General features: G+C 45.3%; 1 protein-coding gene across 1 annotated transcript in view; it reads left to right on the top strand.

Annotated features, from left to right (window-relative positions):
* Nucleotides 1-209: 209 nt before the first annotated feature.
* The window catches only part of WDR41 (WD repeat domain 41), a 101,315-nt gene continuing 78,825 nt past the window's right edge, over nucleotides 210-22,699 (top strand). Inside the window, exons 1-3 of the mRNA XM_006027080.2 lie at nucleotides 210-216; nucleotides 7,489-7,604; nucleotides 22,357-22,405. Of these exons, the coding sequence (XP_006027142.1) occupies nucleotides 214-216; nucleotides 7,489-7,604; nucleotides 22,357-22,405 (168 nt within the window). The 5' untranslated portion in view covers nucleotides 210-213. The remainder of the gene's footprint in view (nucleotides 217-7,488; nucleotides 7,605-22,356; nucleotides 22,406-22,699) is intronic.

Genomic DNA, 22,699 nt, shown 5'->3' with positions numbered 1-22,699 from the left:
GCGGGGGTGGGGCTGCCTGCCCCGGCCCCGCCCCAAGGCTGGGCGGGGCTGCGCGTGTACAAGTGTGTGCATATAGGCAGGCGGCGGGGGTGGGGTGGTTTATTAGAAACGTTGTTTAAAGCGTACTTAAGGCTTATGCTGGGCGTGAACGGGGTATTAAGGCTCTTTCCAGGAAACGCTCCCAGGTGGTTTCTGGTGAGGGACTTGAGCCCTATGGTGAGGTGCTGGTGACCAGCCCCTGGTCTTGCTCAGGGCTGGGGTGCTGTTGGCCAGGGGCTGGCAGGTTGTGGTCTGTGCAGCCAGTGCATCAAGGCTGCAGGCCGGGGCAGGTAGTTATTTTGGCTGGAGGGCGCTGAGCCGGTTCTGGTGAGCTAGGAGGGCTGTGGCATAGCCCCGCCCCTCATCAGGTGCCCGCCCCTGGCCGCCGTCTTGTGGCCAGAAGGCCCCCTCCCCCACCCCTGACCTTTGCCACGGGACGTCTCCCCTTGTACCCAGAAGTACCCCGGGGGTGGAGGAGCAGGTGCCACTTTGGAACCAGTAAAAAACCCAACTCATATACTGAAAGTCAAACATCTCCTAGAATGTATTTTAATTTTATTTTTAAAAATATTTTTGTCATGAGTTGTGTTTGCACAGTGTATATAGAGGTGATTGCATAATAGCTCAAAAATCAAGTCTTACTTCTGTATTTTGTGTGTGGGGTGTGGTTGAGGGAATAAGTATATGGTGGAGACTGGGCAGGTGTGGAGGGGGTGTAGGGTATGTTGGGAGGATTGTGGGCAGGGTGTTGGGTGTTTATGGGGAGAGGTGTGGGTATCCCCCCACATGCCCATCCCCCATGGTGCACAGCTCCTGCCCCCACCAGCAGCAGGAGGCCCTCAGGGTGCTCATGGCCCACACAGGCTCAGCTGCCCAGCAATATGCAGGTCCAGCCAGTTCTGGGAGCTGCATGTGGCAGCTGGCAAGAAGCAGAGCCAGGCCAGCCCACCTCTATCGTGCAGGACTTGCATGCAGCTCTAGGGACTCCTGTGCCACCAGGGAGAAGCCCCATGTGATGCAGCTGGCTGCTTTCCCTAACCTGCTGCCATGTGCACCTGCTAAGACTCTGCTGGAAGTGGCAGGGAGCCCTGCTGCCTGCTTCCCAGCAGAGTCTCTACACCTCCCACTCTCCCTCACACCCTACAAACCCCATGCACCCACACCTTGTCCACCTGAGCACCATGCTCCCACCCCTCTGCTGAGCACCGGCTCTCGGCTCCTGCCAGCCTCAGCCCCACGCTCTGTGTTCCTGCCCAGCTGTGGCTTGTCTACTTGGTGCCCAGAGCGAGCACTCTAGCAGAGACATGAAGAGTAGCTGCTGGAAGCCGAGCAGGTCCCCTGGCAGCTGCCGCAGTGGCAGCAGCAGCCCTGCCCAGAAGCTGTGTGCTGGACAGGCCGGGGGGCCCTCCCCAGCTGGGTGGGGTACAATTAATTGGTGGGCAGCTGTGGGCCAGATGAAATTGCCTGGTGGGCCGGATCTAACCCGCAGGCCGTATTTTGCTTGACTCTGCCTTAGAGTGACCCCAGAGCCCTAGATCCTCTTCCCATGGCCCTGTTGTGTATCCACGGGCCTTTGATTGACTCTTCTCCCCTTGCAAAGCTCACTTCAACAAGCAACCTAACAGGACTTTACAGCCTAGTGGAGAACCCCTTGAACTCTTGGGGTTTCCCTGGGATTGCCAAAGAAAATGGTTCTGCTGTCCCCCTGGGAATAGGATGCCTGTTTCTGCAACTGCAGTGAAGTCATTCTTATCACCAGATGCACTGTAAGGTAGAAAATCCAAATAGGTTTATTACTAAAAATAAAAGAATACCCATTTACAGAAAGGCTGTTAGGTTTGGTAGAGAAACAGAAACACCTGCTAATTGACTTCTAACCTGCATCTGTTTCTTGGTGTTTCCAGCTGCTAGTAATTCTGCCTGCTCTTCAGGTGACCCCCATTTTCCTTGTCTGGGTTCCTACTTTTTGTGAGGCCCAGGGTAACATCCTCTCTCCCACTAATCTGTCTCCTTTGTAAATGGTAAAGGGTTTATTTGGTGCTCCAAAGCTTCAGTTCCAGCCTGCTGAAGATTAGAGTACAACTCTTCAACAGCAACACAGAATTTTAATTAAAATTTATAATTCCTTTGTCACTGTGGCTCAGTAGCTCTCCTGTCTTTTGGAAGGGCAGCTTTTGACATTAGAACACTCACTGAGAGCAAAATGTTAAGTGAATATCAAGGAAGTAATAAAAAAAAAAAAAAGAGAGAGTACCTTATAAATTAGGCATGACCAGCCTGTGGCATGTGTGCCACAAATGGCATGGGCAGCCTCTCTGTGCAGCATGCAGATCAGGGAGAAAGCAGAGAAACAGATGGGGCAAGGAGCACAGCAGCAGATCAGGTTGGGGAGGGGGATTGGAATGGTACTTGGCTAATTTGTGGCACTCCTGCCGAAGAGCTTGACCCCCACTATTGTGGAATAACTAATGGTGATCACTGTTTTGTTTAGGTCAAATTGTACTTCACCAACAGGGGAGCTTTCAGCTTTACCAGGCTCTCTAGGACAGTGTAGAATAGCAACAATAGCAGAAAGTAAAGTAATGTAGAACAGTGATGTCAAACTTGTTTGGCCCCATGGACCAAATCAGGACTGTGGTACTTCCCATGATGTGCAAACAGCAGCAGCAGCATTAATCCTTGTGGGCTGACTGAGCCTCTGTTTCAGCATGTCTCTAGAGTTAATGCTGCAGCCACTTGCTCCTCCCTTTTCCTTCCATCAATCTTACTCACCAAGGGTCACCAAAAACCCTGGTTTTGGTGGGGACAATGGGGTTGGGATCTGGAGGAAGTGAGAGACATTAACTCCCTTGGATCAGGAACTACACAGGCATGACATTGCGGCTGTGGGGGTTCAGTGGTTATGGCGGAGGTGTGGTGTGTGAGAAGCCCTGCAGGCTGAGCGACGCACCTCCATGGACCAGATCCAGCCCATGGGATGTATTTTTTTTCTCCCCAACGTAGAGCATGCAAGCTTGCATTGGATACAGAATCATAGAAAAATACGGCTGGAAGGGACCTTCAGAGGTCATCTAGCCAGAGGCAGGATAATCTCTATCCAAACCATCCTAAACATATCTATTGTCTAACCTGTTAGAAAAACTACCCAGTCAACCCTGCCACAGCTACAAGGCATGCTAACCTGCCACAGGTAAAGCAGGGGGACAACAGTAACCAATGTCCTGCTGACCAATATCCTGCTGCTGGAAGAGCTGTTAAAATATGCTTGAGGTCTGAGGAAGAGGGCCAGGTATCTCTCCCACCACTACAGAGGAAAGCAAAAACCTCCAGTCTGTACCAGTTTGACCATGGTGACCTCTGACCAATAGGTGAGACTAGAATTAGGGTGCTTAGCATGTTGTGGAATAATTTACAACAGATTTTACCATCAAGACCAGTGGGGTCAACCTTTTTTTGCAGGCAGGTATATACACTAGTACTTAGATATTCCCCACTTCCTGAATGCTACTTTTATCCCAGATTGGAGTAGAGCGATTTAAATAGGCATAGGGCTGGGTTCACTCCACTTTTACTAGGGAATAAAGGTAGTTTATTTTGTCATAAACATGTGTGCCTAAACATGCATTTGTACCAAGTTACTGCAAGCTTATCTGATAACTTAAAATATGAATAAAAAATCATCTGAGTACAACAGTGCCAGCCAACTTCAGCTGTTCAAAAACCATGAGACTCTTAAAGAATTAATTTAAAAAAAACCCTTTTTGCTTCTTTTAAGCAGACTACTTGTTTCTGAACCTTTAGCATTTGTGTGTTTAGGCTTTTTCCCATAGCTACAAGTGCTAGAATGTTTTTTGGAACAGAAGCTGAAATTTCCATATAATCACATGAAATCTGGAACCGGCACTTTATGGAAAATACCAAATATCATGAAATTCATGATAAAATAAAAAAAATGTTACAGTACTTTGACTGCTTGGTTTGAAAAGAAAACACTGATTACATTCCCTAACCTTGACACTGTTATCTCGGGGACAGTGATCTCATGATACCAAACACAATACAAAAATAATTTAATAGGAATTTATTACTCTTGTCTGAAAGTAATTTTTTCAGTCTCAGAAAACTATGCTTGTCATCCAGAGAGAGAGCTTTCCTGCCTGGCTACATGGAAAACCAAGAATGTATAGTAGTTGATATTTTGTAGCAGCACTAGAATTGTGTTCTTTTGGAGTCTGCAAGGAATAATGAGGCTGTCCTGGAGGATGTTGCCTTGCTTATCCTGAAGTGAAGGATAGTTCATATTAGCTAATGCTGAATACAGGCTGTCCTTGACTTACAATGTTTCGAGTTACAACATTCACATTTACAGCGTTTATAAATTGACACCCTGTTTCAACTTTCTGATGTCAGTTTTGACTTTACAACGCTTGATCTGATGTGATGCCATGTCAGCGAGCAAGTCGCTATGTTGCCCATCTCCCTGGAGAACGTCTGTCCAAACTTCCTTGGACACTTTCTTTAAGAAAGCAGACAAGACTCCAGAAAAACCTGCAGCCAAGACTCCTGAGAAGAATCCAGCCAAGAACCCTTCAAAAAGTCCAACCGAGAGCCCTTCAAAAAGTCCAGCAAAGTCACCTCAAAGAAGTCCTTCCAAATCAATATGATTGCTATTTAAAATATAAATACATTAATGTAGCTATGTTATTCCTCTATAATTGATTTGAGTACAAAATTCTGGGTTATTTTTGGTGAAAGCAGGGTATCAGGCCTTGGTTCAGGAACCAATCCCCCATTTATAACATTGTTTCCTATGGGAAAATCAGTTCCGAGTTGCAACGTTTCAACTTAAGACATCGTTTTCAGGAACCAGTTGTGTCATAAGTCCAAGGACTGCCTCTAATGATTCAATTTTGCACAGTGGATAAAATGCTTTGCTGATGTTGACTGATGATCAGCAAGGATCTGGGTTTTCTGTTCATCACAGAAAAACGTGGGCTTTCTCTTTTTAAGGAGAAAAATGTTGGAAGCAGCGGGTATCTCCTTGCAGGCTGGCAGAGCCTGCTAGGGGCTGGGGGGGAACTAAAGGAGGGCAGTCAGGCAGGGGGGCACCACGTGCACATGGCAGCCAGGCAGCCTGGTGAGCAGCTCCTGTAGGTAAGTCTATTGGGGGGTTAGAAATGAGGCCCTCATAGTGAGGAAGGGAATTGGGCAGGGCTGGGTGCACTGCCCAGCTGGGCTGATGCATGGGGACTGGGGCTTGGGGCCTAGGGCTGGGGCGGGAGTGCACGGCTGCAAGGCCTCACTGGGGAGGGGGACAGAACCGTGGGCGGTTTGTCCAGGGAGTATCGGGCATGTTGGTTCCCTGCCACTATGCACACTCCCAGGGGGAGAAAGGGGGCACATGCCCCCCCCCCCAGATTTGCATGTGGGGTGGGGGTGGATGTGGGCTCCCTGCCCTGCTGCCTTCCCCCTGGGGCCTTTGTAGCCCAGCAGGCAGGATCTGGCACAGCAGGGCAGAGTGGGGCAGGGAGCCATGGTGCCACTGCCGAGAGCCCCGCACCACCGTGGCGAGGCACCCCTGGCAACAGCAGGGGGCATAGCTCTGTGCCACACCTGTGCCATAGCTCTGTGCCACACCCACAGGCAGGGGCACTTTGCCAAGGCAGTGTGGGGCTTCAAGCCTCCCTGCCCTGCTCTGCCCTGCCGTACCAGGTCCTGCCTGCTGGGCCACTGAGGCCTCCAGGGGGAGGGCAGCAGGGCGGGGAGCCCTGAGCCTATAGCAGCTAACCTCTTCTCCACCCCGCCCTCCTCCCATGGGCTCTGCTCCAGTCATGCCACCCGTAGGGGAGGGGTAGCTGGGCTCCATGCTCTGCTCGGGCCACAGCAGCCGCTGCCTCCCACAGGTCGAAGCTGGGGCTCAGGCGCTGCTGTGGGGGGCAGCAGACCCGGTTCCCTGGCTCTGTAGCTCTGGCAGGTGGAGGCCCATTCCAGCGGGGTGGGGTGCTGTGGGTGGGGAGTAAGGGGCATGGCAGGGCTGAGGGGCTGTGGTTGGGGTGTGAGGGGCACCGGCAGGGCCCAGGGGCTGTGGGTTGGGAGTGAGGGGCACCGGCAGGGCTGGAGAGCTGTGGGTTGGGATGAGGGGCACCGGCAGGACCAAGGGGCTGTGGGTTGGGGTGAGGGTGGCTGGTAGGGTCAGGGGGCTGTGGCTTGGGAGTGAGGGGCAATGGCATGGGCAGGGCATGGGGATATCAGGGCTGCTCAGCACCACAAAGTGGGGGTGGGGGTGGGTAGCATTGTGGTGAGTGAAGGGACAGGGGGGAGCTCTGATTTTTTCCATGATAAACCCAAAATCAAATGCCAAAATTTATAGATATTTAGAATTTTTTTATTATAGTGATTGAGGCACCGGTAATCTTCCAAATTGCTTTAAAATTGTAAATATATCAATAAAACTTTGTATTCAACTGATACCTATATATATAGGGACATTTCATTTTAATCATGGAAAAACACTGATGTTGGGGGGCGGTTAATCAGAGAATTTGCAATTTTTAAACAGAGAAAACCAGGAACCTTGATCAGCTTGTGTCATAAGCATGATTGATAGCCCTTTTAATTATTATCTGAACTGCTATTTTTACAGCTGCTCTTATTGTATAAATGATTATTCTATTTTTTTAAATGTTATTAAATTGTAGTCTCAGTATATTGTGATAAGATCCCAAAGGATAATGAATGTGTTGCTAAACTAAAAAAGGATTTCTTCATATTTGTTTTAAAGGTATTGTCCATTTTTTAAATGAAATGATTAAGAGAGTGCACAGACCTCCCCAAAAAAATACACTTTTAAGAAAACTTCAAACGCTTAACTACATAGTGTATAAAGTCAAAAGGATTAGTTATCATTAACTAAATTGGTTTCTTGACTTAACATGGTGGTCTAAAAAAAAAGGTTAATTGTTCAGTATGGAGGTTTTTTACCATTTTAAACTGTAACTCAAAATACATGTTATGAAATAATCTACTTTTATTAAATAATGAGATGCATAATTTGCATTAAGGGAATGGATAGGCTAGACCAGGGGTTTTCGACTTTTTTTGGGTCAGTGTTCCCCGGGCAGCTGGTTGAGAAGGAAGGAGTCCCCTGGCGGTCGACGAGCGGGGGGGCTGAGTCCCCCAGCAGCTGATCGAAGTGGCGGCAGTCCAGCAGCGGGGAAAATGGCAGTGGCATTCACTGCTGAGTACCCCCGGAGGCCTTCCCAAGTACCCCCAGGGGTATGAGTACCCCCAGTTGAAAACCCTTGGGTTAGACCATAAGTTTGATATAACTTTAAAATTAACCATATATTCAAAAATAGACATATAAAGGTAGATGTGGCTAAAGACTTTATTAAAAGCAATTCTGTAAGTACAGTCATGATTAACGTCTCTTATTTGATGGATTTTTAGAAATCGTCTGTGCAGACCATAGGTGAAGAACAAATTCAGAATCCTTACACTGAGCTCCTTGTGCTAAGAGGTCATCAAGATATAGTGCGATTTCTAGTACAGATAGATGAATATCGGTAAGAGATTGTTTTTTTTTCCTGATTATTTTGCTGCATCCTTGGGAACAGGAAAGTTGTGAAAATTATGAAACGTTTCAATCTACCTCTTCTGCCAGAAACTAAGTGTATATGATTGGATAATCCAGACCTGTATTTTAATGCTCCTTTTGGGAGAATGATAGAAACATAGGGCTAGAATGGACCTTTGGAGGTCATCTTGTCCAGCTGTGCAAGGCAGGAATATGCCTATCCAAACCATCCACTACAAATTCTTGTCTAACCTATCCTAAAACTACATAAACAACTGTCTCACAACTACACTTTTACAGAATTTGATACTGATCTGCAACTCGAACAGATCAGTGATGTTCAACCTTTTGGCCCTGTGGGCCAGATGAGTGTCACAGGGCAGTCTGCAGGCTGGATTGAGCCCTGTGCACCAAGATTGGGCCTGCATACTGGATTGGGACTGCCAGCGCTCCACAATGTCCTCAGTGCACCTCATGCAGGATTGGGTCCTGTGCTGCCCCTGCCCAGCCTTGTGCTCTAGGATCTAGCCCTGGGTTCTGGGCCCCAGGCCCTTGCTGCCCCCTGGCACCAGGATCAGGGTCTGTACCACCCCTGCCTGGCCCCATGCACTGGATCAGGGCCCGTATCACCCTGTGTGCCCTATCTGGCGTGGGGTCATGGCTGCAGGGCTCCCTATAGATCCATGAAAAGCCCCATGGGCTGGATGACATGTCATCAGGAGCCAGATCTGGCTGGTAGGCTGGGGTTGAGCACCCCTTGTATAGTGCATAGGGTATGTTCTTGAGTTCTTTGGTCATATTTCTTAATATCTCTCTGTGCCTCAGGTTCCTATAACATGAGGATAAATACTTCCCTTCATCAGACAGAGGTTGTGTGCTGGTATTTGTAAATTACACTGGGATCCTTGAACATTTTCATGCCCCTTTTTGTTTGCTTTCCAATTTTTCAGTCATCTTTTTATACCAGTAACCTAAATGCTGTACAGTGCCTTCTGACATTCTACTAAGTCCTGCTTTCAGTTCAAAATTGATTTATCCAGAAATGAATTACTTTTCCTTGTAAATTCTTTCCCATATCTCCTTTTGTTATTATATGGGTACTCCCTTTGACCCGAGCAGTTAACCAGAATTCAGGCTCTCATAGATTATTGGTCATGGAATCTGGTTTCTTTGAAGCATTTCTTTTTATTTACAAGAATGCAGTCTTGCTTTCTTGAGCATAGGAAGAATCAAACTGCCCTGCTCATAGCTCCACACCTTTTTCAGCCCAAAGCACACTTTCTAAGTTTCCTCCAGGGCTACACATGGATTTTTTCTTAGTCTGTTTCTGAACTCTGGCTTTTTTTTCTTCACATGCATTTGTTTTTCTCAACACGTGTAACATGCATATGCATGGATACACATTCACCCACTTAACTCTGCATTGCTTTTATAAACATAGGAGTTTTGTGTGTTGGGTATGAAGACTGCTTTTATTTCAGCTGCTTGCTTTCATAAAGGAAGTTAATGGTGTTTTACTGTTATCCCAGATAAAAGACAGCAGTTAAATATGCTAATCTTAGTGTGGTTCAACCCAATCCACATTTTTCCACTCTCCTAGACTTTACACACCTTCTCCAACTACTTCTAGTCTTCTGGGAAGCCTTCCCTTTCTGCTATTTTTAATATTACCCAAATCCATCTATTTATAACCGTAGCCACTGTTGAAATACTGGAGCCTATAATTGTCTGGCTTCTCAGATTCTCACCTTTTCACCACTTTTGTTCTATTCATAATGCTGCTGCCAAAGCTCCCACCTCCCCATCCCACTTTTCCTTTGATTTCTTCTTGCTTCTCTTTTCCACTTGCTATGCATCTCACAGTCTTTGCTGTTCCCCTTGTTTCCTTTTTTCATTTTCAGCTCTGTGTCTTCATTGATATGGTCCCTAACACTTTCTATTATGACCTCAGTTCTTGTTTATTTATAAGATAGTCCTGTTTTAACTATTTGAGCTGAAGTTTATGCTCTAGGGAAGGGAGTTTTTTAATTCCTAGAAGAATGGTTACAAACCAGATGCAGCATGCTGATTTAGCATGGGCATTTCAAATGCAGAATTATTGAATAAATAAGGCTTGTTGCAGTTAACATTAAAGACCTGGGTTCTGCCCCCAGCTTTGCGTGAGGTGACCTTGGGAAATGTGGGAATACTTGACAGCCTTATTGGGCAGGGATCTAAAGCAGTTGTTGTCATCCAGGGTGCCGCAGCACTCTGGCATGCCTTAAGATTATTTCAAGGGGTGCCAGAGGGTGCCATATAGTGTTAGCACTGTTGGGTTTGCAAACACAATTTATAAGAGAAACTCAGAGATTTCAAATAGGCATTCAGTGTCAAAAACCTTCTGACCTGTTGTGGTGTTCCTGAGTTCCTTGCAACAAAAGAATTGCTCTATTATTTTTCTGTAGTCAAAAATTGAGTGAAAACTAAGAGCTAGCATTTTCCAAGGAGTGCCTTGAGTCTAAAAAGGTTGAAAACTTGATTTAAAATCTTATTCAATAATAATATCACTTATGAAGTGCTTGTGTGACAACTGCTTATTAGCTGACATGCCAGTTGAATTGAGGCTTTCCAGTGCTAAACATGTGAGCTAACATACCAAGTGTCTGTAGCTGGGGGGCTGTAGCAGCCATTTTTAGGTCGGACAGGTGGGGGCTTAAGATACTTATTTACCAATAGGCTACATATAGGGCATATCTACATGAGACACTAACTGCACAGTAGCTTAATACTACTGCACAATACTGTGTCATGGCAAAAACCTTGCTAATACACTACTGCACAGTAGTATTAGGCTGATGTGTAGTTAGCATCACTATAAAGCTGTGTGCTAGTGTTTCTGTGCAGTAGCGCCAGTTACTGCACATTGATTTAGTACTTGCTTATACAGATTTCCCTCGCTTTATGTGGGTTCTGTATGTGCAAATTCACTCTTATGCGATTACTTTTTTTATACCAAAAATTTGCTGTATGCGAGGTAAATTCACTCTTATGTGATCGGTGTGGTAGAAGCCTGCAGTCAGCTGCTTTGTGTGGTGCATTGTGGGAGTGATACACACCAAAGTAGTCTCCTGTGTAAATCTGTGCTCCTCGCTCATTGTCTGTGACACGTTTCTGTAGTTGCCATCCCCATTATGACAGTGCCCTGTGCTTGTGTGTACTGTCTGCTGTTGGTGAGTACAAAAATTGTCTTGTAAAAGTGGTAGAAATGGGTCTGGGGGTTGGTACAGTCGAGGTCTTGGAGCATATCCCGATTTGTTACATTGTAAAGTGGGTTCCCTTATGTGAATTTGAGTTAGGCGCCATTTTCCAGGAACACATATACAGCATAAAGCGAGGGAAACCTGTACAGGTACTATACTTAATGTGTAGTAACTATGGCGCATTAATGAATGCGTAGATGTGCCCGTAGAAATGGAAAATGGCAGAGATGAGATTTTATGTTATGGCCTCCTGGCTGTTAGTTCAGTGTAGTTCCTCTAGGTTACAGTTACTTTGTTGTAGAAGTCTTTCTCTCCCAGATGTAGTCTTTGCAGTCTAGTAGCTGGATTCCTCTGTATGTGGGTTGTCCTACAGCTTGAATAGGTTTGCAGTTGTTTAAAAAATTATCAGTTCTGCAAAAGGGTCCACAGAGGCTTCTTGAGCTCTCCAGTATATATCTTTTAAATTGCTTATGTATGTGTTATTTAGCTATTATAGAAAAGATGCATCTATTTCCTTAAGACTTATTTTTCTAAGTAATATAAGAGTAGGCCCCCCAGAAGATTGTCAGATTTTTTCTGGTGAGCTGTGTTGTCTCTATATCACTTCCAGACTAGTCTTATTAATATTTCTTCAACGTAGTTTTCAGAACACATACACTGTTGATCTACTTATTCTTATAAAATCAGATTTTCAAATAGAAATCCTGAAGCATCCTTTTGTCAGTGCAGAGGCACCTGGTAATCCTAAGAAACCTTCCATTATTGGGGGAAAGACATGTTTTCATCATAATTTATCAAAAACACTGATAGCAATAGACAAATAATAATCCATATAAAACCAGATTTTAGATGGTCAGTTTGAAGGCAGGTTAACAAATCACATACGGATAAGAAATATTGCATTAATATCCTGTAGGTGCTTACTGTTACTGAGAGTTTGAGCAATTTAGGTGAGTTTGCTGTTTTGAATAGTCATTTCAGGGTTTCATTTAGCATGACTATAGTAGTTTCTGCATTGTTAAACAGCTGATGATATTTTTTCACTTGCTTCTTTCAATAAAATTAGTATTGTTACTCTGTTTCTGCAATGTTTTTATTTAGTTTTTGTAGCTATTCCATTGTGTGTTTTCTGTCAACTGTTGTAAGCCAGGTTTCACGCTTCAGGTCTTTAGATAATATCATCTTATTGAGAATTTTGCAGAAGGATTTTCTTGTTTTCTCGGTGGCTCAGTTAAAACCAGCAAGTGGAAAATTTTCTCAGATTGTTTTTTGAAGATACTAAATAAATCCTGTATCAACCTAAGAGACAGCTGCTTTTTTCTTCTTTTCTTTTGTATTTTTGAACATGAAGTGAGGGTCATATTGATTGTAAGATCACTAAAGAAGGCTAAGCCTCAGCAAGAGTCTTCCAAAAAATGGGCTGAGATAAAATTGCATGTAATACTCAAGTATTTGACACATTAAACTAAACAGAGTTCATAACACATTTTAAGAATAGCTTTCTTTGTTGCTCATTTGACCATTGCTTGCTCCTCTAGGAAGCAGACAAGGTTATAGAGGATGGTGATCATGACTGGAAAAGAATCAGGTGACCCATGAAACTCCAGCTTGGTGAACAAAATATGTCTGTAGGATGGCTGGTTCAACACTATACCTTTATACTTAAAAAGAAATCCTATTTTTAAAAAAACACCCTGTACATCTTCTGTTTTGATGAAATACACATGCCTTCTCTTTCAAAGGTCAGGTTTCTTTTCAGAACTTTGTTCAGGCGGCTCATACTCCCATCCTTCACTGAAAATAGGCTTCCAGATTTAAAGTGGTCGTGTGTAAAATGAGAGTGGCTGATTGTGCTAGGGGTCTCATCCTTATATCAAACAAGATATAGCAGAAATAGAAGGGATCCAAAGGTGGGAATCTCACCTCAATAGAGCTATATAAAGCATGTTAAATGAAGGGAAATAGAAAAGATTTGTTAAAGAAGAAGGAGAGGGGACTTGATAGACGTATACAAAATAATGAATGGTGTAGAAAAAGTATATTAGGTAAACTTGGTTCAAATGGCAGAACAAAGCAACATCCTAGAAAATAAGTTTGAAAAGCAACCTATTTACACAACACAGAATTCTCATCTAATGCTCTCATTCTCAGAAGAAAAATTAGATTAAATGCAGGTATTTATTTCCATGGGTAATGAGAACATTCACATGAGATAGGATAAAAAGATTAGAAGGGATCTTACCCCTTCTTACAGTATGAGCTAACCACTGGTGCCTGGAGTTCATGGGAGCTCCCTCATAGGCAGGGGCATCCTACATTAATTTATTTGGGGGTTTCTTGTATTTTCCTCTGAAACACTGGACAGATTACTTCAGAGACAGGACACCAGGCTAGATTGACCTTGTATATAGTGTTTCCTATTCATTTAGCCAGTGAATCTACAACTTATTTTCAATTTTAAAATGTTAGTACAGCTTTTAAGCCCTAGATTGATAGCAGGGGAGAATAGATGCAACACCTATAGCACTAATACAGAATATTTGATGCTACTGTACAAATGGGCCTTGACTTGTGATTGGAGGAACATACTGTAGCTTAAGAATTGTTCATTTTCTTTGCCTAGCCAGTTGTCTTGGCTGTTGAGAGCAGTGACTAGCATGATAGCTGTGTTGGATTTTGTGAAGCAAGCACTTGTACCAGGGATTCTTAACCAAGGAGCCGTGGCTGCCTTTGAAGGGTGCTGTGGGAAAGAGGAACCCAAGATCCATTGAGGAGATAAAGGGTAGTAAAGTGGAGATAAGTGGCTCTTCCCTGCCAGCCACTCACACAGATTCACAGAAGTTTAGGGCTGTAAGGGATCTTGTGAGATTATTGGGTCCAGCAGGCCCCCTGCTCTGGGCAGGAAAGACTGCTGGGGTCAAAAAACCCCAGCAAGGTGTGTATCCAGTCTCCTTTTGAAGATCTCCAGGGTGTTTGCACCACCTCTGCTGGGAGTCTATTCCAGAGCTGGGTCACACAAACCATGAAGTTTTTCCTTATATTCAGTCTGAAACCTTCTTCTAGGAGTTTATGACTGTTGCTCCTGGTTTTCCCCAGGGCCACTTTGGTATATAGTTGTTTGCCTAGCGGCTATGTTGATACTCTCCCCTGATATATCTGTAAGCTGCCACCAAATCCCCTGAAGTCTTCTCTTTTTTAGGCTGAACAGTCCCATATCTGTCAGCCTTTCCTCATATGTCTTGCTCTTCAGGCCTCTAATTATATGGGTGGCTCTTCTCTGGACTCTCACAAGCTTCTCCACATCCTTCTTGAAGTGTGGTGCCCAGAACTGGACACAGTACTCCAGCTGCGGCCTCACCAATGCTGAGTAGGGCAGGAGAATAACTTCCTTAGTTTTGCTTGAGATGCATCAGTTGATGCATGCCAGCATATTGTTTGCTCTGCTAACTGTCGTATCACACTGGTGGCTCGTATTCATTTTATGGTCAATTATGACCCTCAGGTCTCTTTTGGATGTGGTGCTAGCTAGCGTAGCACCACTGAGTCTGTAAGTTTGTTGCGGAATTTTCCTCCCCAGATGGGGCACTTTACACTTCTTGGTGTTGAACAGCATCTGGTTCTGGTCCGCCCATCTAACTAATCTGTCTGAGTCTGCATGGATTGTCAGCCTACCTTGATGCATGGCGCTTCCCCACAGCTTAGCATCATTGGTGAACTTTGCAAGTGTGCTTTTCACCCCCACATCTAAATCATTGATGAAGATGTTGAAAAGCACTGGTCCAAGTACCAAAGCCTGGGGGACCCCACTGGCTACCTTCCTCCAGGTCAACACAGACCCATCTACTAGTAATTTCTGGGTCCAACCCTGTAGCCAGTTGCCCACCCATCTGTCCATTGAATTGTTGAGCCCATAGTCCCCTAGTTTTACCTTGAAAGCCTCATGGGACCTCAAGTCAAAGGCCTTCCTAAAGTCCAAGTGAATCACGTCAACCTCATTTCCCTTATCCAGGTGGTGAGTAACCTGGTCATAGAAGATGAGATCAGTCAGACATGACCTACCCATGACAAAACTGCTGGCTGTCATTCACAATGTTGCCTTCTACTAGCTTATCACATATGGACTCCCTGAGAAATTTTTTGAGGATTTTTCCTGGAATTGAGGTCAGGCTGATCAGCCTGTAGTTCCCTGGGTCCTCTCTCCTCCCCTTCTTGAAGATGGGGACAACTTGGTCTTTCTTCCAGTCTTCTGGTACCTCTCCCGAGTGCCACAGATTCTCAGAGAGGTTGGCAAGCGGTTCTGCGATAACTTCAGCTAGTTCGTTCAGCACTCTCGGATGGAGTTCATACGGTCCTGCTGACTTAAAGGTATCCAGCCTCTCCAGCAGTTCTTTTACCAGGCCTACGTTGACTCTTGGTATGTAGTCTTCTTTACTCTGACTATTCTGCGTCATATTTGCATTGGGCAGGCTATCACTCGTAGACTGGTGGAATGCAGATGCGAAGTACTCATTCAGGAGTTCAGTTTTCTCCTTGGTATCTGTGATCAGTTGTCCAGATGCATTGGGCAGTGGTCCCACATTTCCACTGGTTTTCTTCCTGTTACCTATGTACCTATAGAAGGACTTCTTGTCCTTGATTTCAGTCGCTAACCTGAATTCAGTCACCACCTTTGTTTTTCTAATCTGCTTCCTCCAGGTGTGGGCCAGTATTATGTGGTTCTCCTTGGGGCCTATTTCTAGTGTCCATCACTGGTAAGCCTCCTTTTTCTTTTTCAGAAGATCTGTGACTTTCCTATTGAGTCAACATGGCCTCCTGGCCCCTTTGCCACTTTTTTTGCATACAGGTATGGACAACTTCTGTGCACTGAGGATTGTGTCCTTGAGGAACACGGAATAACCATTCTCCATGCACATTCTTTCCCCTTGGTCCATGATCCCATAGGGCATTACTCACTAAAGCCCTTAGCTTATTGAAGTCAAGCATTTGTACCTTACTGACAGATTTCCCAGCCCTGTGATGGACAGTGAAAGTGATAGTGTCATGGTCACTGTCACCTAGGTTACCCTGTATCATCAGATCACTCACCAGGTTGTCCCCCTTGGCCAAAACTAAATCTAGAAGGGCATTTCCTCTGGTCGATCCATATACTTCCTGAGACAGGTAGAGCTCGTCGATACAAGTCAGGAATCTATGCGACTGGTCAGATCTTGCGGAGTGTTCTTCCCAGGAGATGTCTGGTTAGTTAAAGTCACCCATGATGACCATATCCTGTGCTCTTGCAGCCTCTTTCAGTTCTCTGGAGAATTCCAGATCTAGCGCCTCATCTTGATTCAGAGGTCTGTAATATATTCCTACAGTTAAGTCCCTTTTGCCACATCCTCCCCATATCTTGACCCAGAGAGTCTCAAGTCACCCTTCCTTACTACCAATTTCAGCTTCCAAGTTGGTGTACTGCTCTTTTACATATAGAGCTTTACCTCCACCTTTTTTCCCTATGCAGGGTGTAGCCCTCTATAGCTACGATCCAATAGTGGGTAGAGTCCCACCAGGTCTCTGTTATCCTTACGATATCGTAGTCCCTGCTGGAAAGCAGGAGGGGCAGTTCCTCCTGTTTGTTCCTATGCTTCTGGCATTTGTGTACAAGTATTTCAGCCCTCCACTGGAGGTCCTTGGTTTCCTATTACACTGAGGGAGCTCCATTCCTGCAGCTTGTGCTGTAGTGTCCTTCTTGTTGTTATCTGTTGTAATGGTTGTTTGTTTGTTAGCCCCTGGCCTTGCTCCACTCCTTGTCCTCCTGTCTTCCAGAGATCTCATTCCTCCCCCTACTCACAGCAGCACAGGCTTTTCTCTGCTGGCTGCTCCTCCTCCTTCTCAGTCCCTCTTAGAATCATAGAAAATAAGGGTTGGAAAGGACTGCAGGAGGTCATCTAGCCCAGTCCTCTGCTCAAAGCAGGACCATCCCCAACTAGATCATCTCAGCCAATGTTTTGTCTAGCTGGGTCTTAAAAACTTCCAAGGATGGAGATTCCACAACCTCTCTGGAGAACCTCTTCCAGTGCTTTACTAACCTCCTGGTGAGAGAGTTTTTAATTTAAACTTCCCTTGTTGCAGCTTGAGACCATTGCTCTTTGTTGTTATCTGCCACCACTGGGAACAGCCCAGCTCCATCCTTTTTGGAATCTTCCTTCAGGTAGCTGAAGGCTGCTATTAAATCTTCTCTGTCTTCTCTTCTCCAGACTAAATAAGCCCAGTTCCCCAACCCCTGAACCATTTTTGTTGCCCCCCATTGGACTCTCTCCAATTTGTCCACATCCTTTCTGTAGTGGGAGGCCCCAAACTGGACACAGTACTCCAGATGTGGCTTCACCAGTGCTGAATAGAGGGAAAGAATCACTTCCCTTGACCTGCTGGTAACACTTCGTCCAAAGTAGCCCAGCATGCTGTTAGCCATCTTGGCAACAAGGGCACAGTGTTGACTCATGTTCAACTTATTGTCTCCACTGTAACTCCCAGGTCCTTTTTTTGCAGAGCTACTGCTTAGCTAGTTGGTCCCCAGCCTGTACTGGTGCATGGGATTGTTCCGTCCTAAGTGCAAGACTTTGCACTTGTCCTTTATTGAACATCCTGAGATTTCATAGTTTCATAGTTGGTAGGGTTGGAAGGGACTTGAGCAGATCATCAAGTCCTACCCCCTGCCATGGCAGGAAAGAAAGCTGGGGTCAAACGACCCCGGCTAGGTGATTATCTACCCTCCTTTTGAAGACCCCCAGGGTAGGAGCGAGCACCACTTCTCTTGGAAGTTTGTTCCAGAACCTAGTCACCCTGACTGTGTAGTAGTGCCTCCTGATATCTAGCCTGAATCTAGTCTTGGTCAGCTTGTGGCTGTTATTTTTTGTTACTCACGGTAGTGCTTGGGGGAACAGGGGCTCTCCCATTGCTTGCTGGTCCCCCTTGGCCAGTTTATAGACAGTCACCAGATCCCCTCTCGGCCTTCTCTTGTGGAGGCTGAACAGGTTCAGGTCCTGTAGCCTTCTCTCTTGGGGCCTGTCTGCTGCCCCCTGATCATGCGAGTGGCCCTCCTCTGGACCCTCTCAATGCTGTCCACATCCCTCCTGAAGTGCGGCGCCCAGAACTGGATGCAGTACTCCAACTGCGGCCTGACCAATGTCACATAGAGGGGGAGGATCACCTCCTTGGACCTGCTCGTGATGCATCTGTGGATGCATGACAAGGTGCGGTTAGCCTTTCTGACCGCGTCCTCACATTGGCAGCCCCTGTTCATCTTGGAATCAGCAATGACTCCAAGGTCCTTTTCTGTCTCTGTGCTGATGAGAAGGAAGTTCCCCAGCCTGCTGCTGGTTCTTCCTCCCCAGGTGCAGTACCTTGCACTTGTCAGTATTGAAACCCATTCTGTTCTCGGCTGCCCACCACTGTAACCTGTCCAGATCTCGTTGTAGCCTGTCCCTCTCCTCTAGCGTGCCCACTTCTCCCCACATCTTAGTGTCATCCACGAATTTGAACAAGGTGCTTTTCACTCCCTCGTCCAAGTCACTGATGTTGAACAGTGCGGGCCCGAGGACTGAGCCCTGGGGAACCCCACTGCCCACATCCCTCCAGGTCGAAAATGGCCTGTCCACCACCACTCTCTGGGGATGCATGACAATTTCTTTTGGTCCAATCCTCCAATCTGTCAAGGTCTATCCTCCAGCGTATCTAGTACTTCCCCCAGCTTAGTGTCAATCTGCAAACTTGCTGAGGGTGCACTTAATTCCATCTTCCAGATCATTGATGAAGATATTGAACAAAACTAGCCCCCGGACTGACCCCTGAGGCACTTCCCTTGGTACTGGCTGCTAACTGGACATCAAGTTATTGATTACTGCCCTATGAAGCCAATGATCCAGGCAGTTGGATCTCTTCTTTTTTGTTCCTTTCTGCTTCCCTCTCTCTTCTATTTCTTCCACCAGAGGCTTTGTATAATTTCATAGTGTTTACAGTTGGACTTTTTGTAGTGATAATTAATGTGATTGAAAATTCTAGTTAAATCCACCTTACAGTCTGTTCATCCTTATACTTCCTTAGCTTGCTTATGAGAATGTTGTCGGAGGCTGTATCAAAAGTCATGTTAAAGTCAAGTTATATCATGTCCACTGCTTTCCCCGTGTCCACAGAGGATTGTCGTAGAAGGCAGTCAGATTGGTCAGTCTTGGCTTGCCCTGGATGAGTCCATGCTGACTGTTCCTAATCACTTTCTCCTCCTCCAAGTACTTTGAAATGGATTCCTTGAGGACCTGCTCCATGATTTTTCCAGGGACTGAGGTGAAGTTGACCAGTCTAGTTCCCTGGATCCTCATTTTTCCCTTTTTTAAAAGATGGGCACTATATTTGCCTTTTCCAGTTGTCCAGGACCTCTCCCAGTCTCCACTAGTTTTCAAAAATAATGGCCAGTGGCTTTGTAGTCACAGCAGCCAACTCCCTCAGCATACTCGGATGCACTGTGTCTGGTGACCCCGTGGATTTGTACATGTCCTGCTTTTCTAAATAGTCCTTAACCTGTTCTTTTGCCACTGTTGGCTGCTCACCTTCTCCCCAAACTGTGCTTCTGCTTGCAATAGTCTGGAAGCTGCCCTTCCCTGTGAAGACTCAGTTAAAAAAGGCCTAGATTACTTTAGCCTTTTCTGCATTGACTGTCATTAGGTTGCCTCCCCCAAGGGACCCACACCTTCCCTGATTTTCCTCTTGATGATAACATGCTTGTAGAAACCCTTCTACAGTAAAATCTCCATTATCCGGCATGAGTAGGGAATGGTGGGTGCCATTAATGTAAAAATGCCAGTTATCTAAAAATAGCAAGGCCATGGGTGGGGGGCTTGCATGTGGTGGTGGCAGAGCGGGGTGGTGGATGGCAGTAGTGGTGGCGTGGGGGGGTTGCACGCAGCAGTGGTGGTGCAGAGTGGTGGATGGTGGCGGCGCAGTGCCGGTTAATAGAGTATACCAGCTAATAGAATGCCAAAAAACAGGGATTTTACTGTAGTTAGCCTTCACGTTCCTTACTAGCTGTAACTCCAATTGCATTTCAGCCTTCCTGATTTTTATCCCTGCATGCCCAAGCAGTACTCTTGTATCCCTCTCTAGTCATTTGTCCAAGCAGGTAAGCATTATAATAACTAAATTAGTTTTGAAATGGGGTACTACTTAATTCACAAAAGTTACGGGGGGCTTTCAGACTAGGGTTACTGTATTTCCAGTTTCAAAAAAAGAGAACACCTGTTGGGGTGGGGGGTAATATGATTGTGCGCGCGTGTGTGTGTGGGGCAGAGGGCAGTGATATGCCCTGCTGCTGCCTCTTACTCCTGATCCACAGTACCCCACCCCGCAGATCATGTTGATACCCCTCACTCCCAACCCACAGTCCCCTGGCACTGCCTGTACCCTGCACTCCTGACCCACAGTCCCCTGCCCCCCCAGTGCCCCTCACCCCCAAGCCACAGCCCTGCCACTGCCCCTCACTCCTGACCCGCAGCCCCCTGCCCTCCCAGTCCTACTGGTGTCCCTCACTCCTGACCCGCATCCCCCTGCTCCCTGCAGCATTTTCTGGCTGCCCCACCTCTGTGAGCACAGGCACCAACCCTGGTGCTACCGGCCCAGCTACGCAGCTCCGTGCTCCCCGTGCCCTTCCCCTGCTGGAGAGGCAGGCGCCTCCCCCACGCTGGTGCAACCCCAGCGCCCGGACAGCTTCTCCCAGTACCAGCAGGCACCCGCCCCCCTCTCACACACCCATCCCCTCCACACACCCCTGCCACCCTCTACTCCCCCATACCTCTTCCTTAAAATTCTGAATATAGGGGATAGGAAGAGCAGGTAAGAGAAAAGAGGTAAGCTGTCATATCTTTCATTTTCCTTTATTTTGGTATCTATCAACTGTCGATATGTTGAAATTAATCCCTCCCCCCTCTACCACATACACACATTTTTTACAGGATTCCAGTTAATGGGGGCAACTACAAGACAACTGTGTTGTAACAAGCCCCCATAGGATCAGAAGAAACATTGGCTTAAAGAGGGTGTTCATCCTGATGGAGTTTGTCAGTTTGCTTCATTATCAAAATGAAAAGATCAGTTCTGCTGTTGGGATTGTTAAAAGCGAGGGGCTGCTTATATTGAATTTGTGCTATATTTCTGCCTGAAATGTTGCTTACTTCACAGGAATATCATAGGGCTTAATTCATATCCAATTCAATTTTTTTAAACACAATGCTATGCAATACCAGCTAAGTTCTATTTCGATCATTCAAAAAGTAAACCATTTTCTACCAACTATCTGCCTAACATTTATTACCATCATTCCTTTTTCCCTTTACCCTTTTCTTTCCTTTCCCTTTTTCATTTTATCAGTAGCATCCACATTTTAGTTTCCACACACTTTTTGATATGTCTGATTGGATCTCTTCTTTTTTGTTCCTTTCTGCTTCTCTCTCTCTTCTATTTCTTCCACCAGAGGCTTTGTATAATTTCCTAGTGTCTACAGTTGGACTTTTTGTAGTGATAATTAATGCGATTGAAAATTCTAGTTAAATGTCACACAAATATTGGTTATTTAATCCTTGGCTGCAGCCGAAAACACAAATAAAAATTCAAGTGTCAATACAGTCCTAATCAAGAGATGAATTCAAATATCTTTAGGACATATCAGAACGATTTGTGTCGGTTACTAGATAGAGGGTGACTCTGTCTTAGAAAAACTAGTAACAATTATTTGCTGATAGTTCAGTTGCCAGGCTGCTAAGCTGCTATTGTAGGCAAACCTAAGGCAAGCTTACAGGGGTGCTTTCTAGACTAGAAAAAAGTTGGAATTTGGGTTGTGCTTAATATGAGCTATTTAGGAACAGGCCAGAATCCGACCATTTTTCCTACTGTAGATGTGGGGTTAGGCCCCTTAGTGGATTTTAGTAGGTGTTATATGCAGCAGTTCAGCCTGGCCACTAAAACAGCTCTTGTGTTAAGTTACTTAAAAGAACGTGGCGTTAGAAAAATGTGGGATTCCAACACTCCGGGGCTGAATTTAACCTCTAAGAAACCCAGCTTTGTAACTTGTTAAAATGTTATTCTAAATCATTTGCATAGAAGAAAAGCTACTAGAATATCAGTTTGTCTTTATTTTATGTTTAAAGAAAAACCACCACCACATTAAACTTCTGATCAGAAAGAAAATTGCTTCTGCAGTCCTCTTGCAAAAAGTGACAAATTTCATAGCACACTATTTTTGAGCCTTCTTCTTTAATGGTAAACAGTCTTAGCTTATTATTTAACATTCAGTGACCTTGGTTTCTAAATACTACTTGGAGTTTACAGGTAACTTTTTATGCTTCAGGTTAATATAAAAATTTATTGTAAATGAAATAATTATTTGTATTTAATTAGTGAATATTGGTGTATAGTGTGATGCTGAAAATCTCTTTATCATCTTCCTCATTGCTTTTTTATTTTTCTGCTCTTTACCAGATTTGCATCTGCAGGAGATGATGGAATTATATTTTTGTGGAATGCTCAGGTTAGTTTGGTTTTTCAGAGGTGAATTTGGGGGGAGAGGGGCTGATTCTGTTCTTCAACCCAGCATAAAGGGAGGTTCACTCCACTGAACTTAATGTAACTGTGTGCAGCATATTATACAATTGTTGTGACTGCAGAATTGACTAGGAGCGCCTTCATTCACAGGAGACAAACGATAGTATAAATAAGAGTTGGTTTTATAGGGATGTCTAATTGAACAAAAATAAAAATATTTAGAAAGTTTCAGGCTTGTCAGCTTCAGAAAAGTTGGATGTGAAACTGAGCATCTGAGAGA

The sequence above is a fragment of the Alligator sinensis genome, unplaced genomic scaffold, assembly GCF_000455745.1.
Source record: "Alligator sinensis unplaced genomic scaffold, ASM45574v1 scaffold159_1, whole genome shotgun sequence".
NCBI lineage: Eukaryota > Metazoa > Chordata > Crocodylia > Alligatoridae > Alligator > Alligator sinensis.
This window is presented reverse-complemented; position numbering and strand designations above follow the sequence as displayed.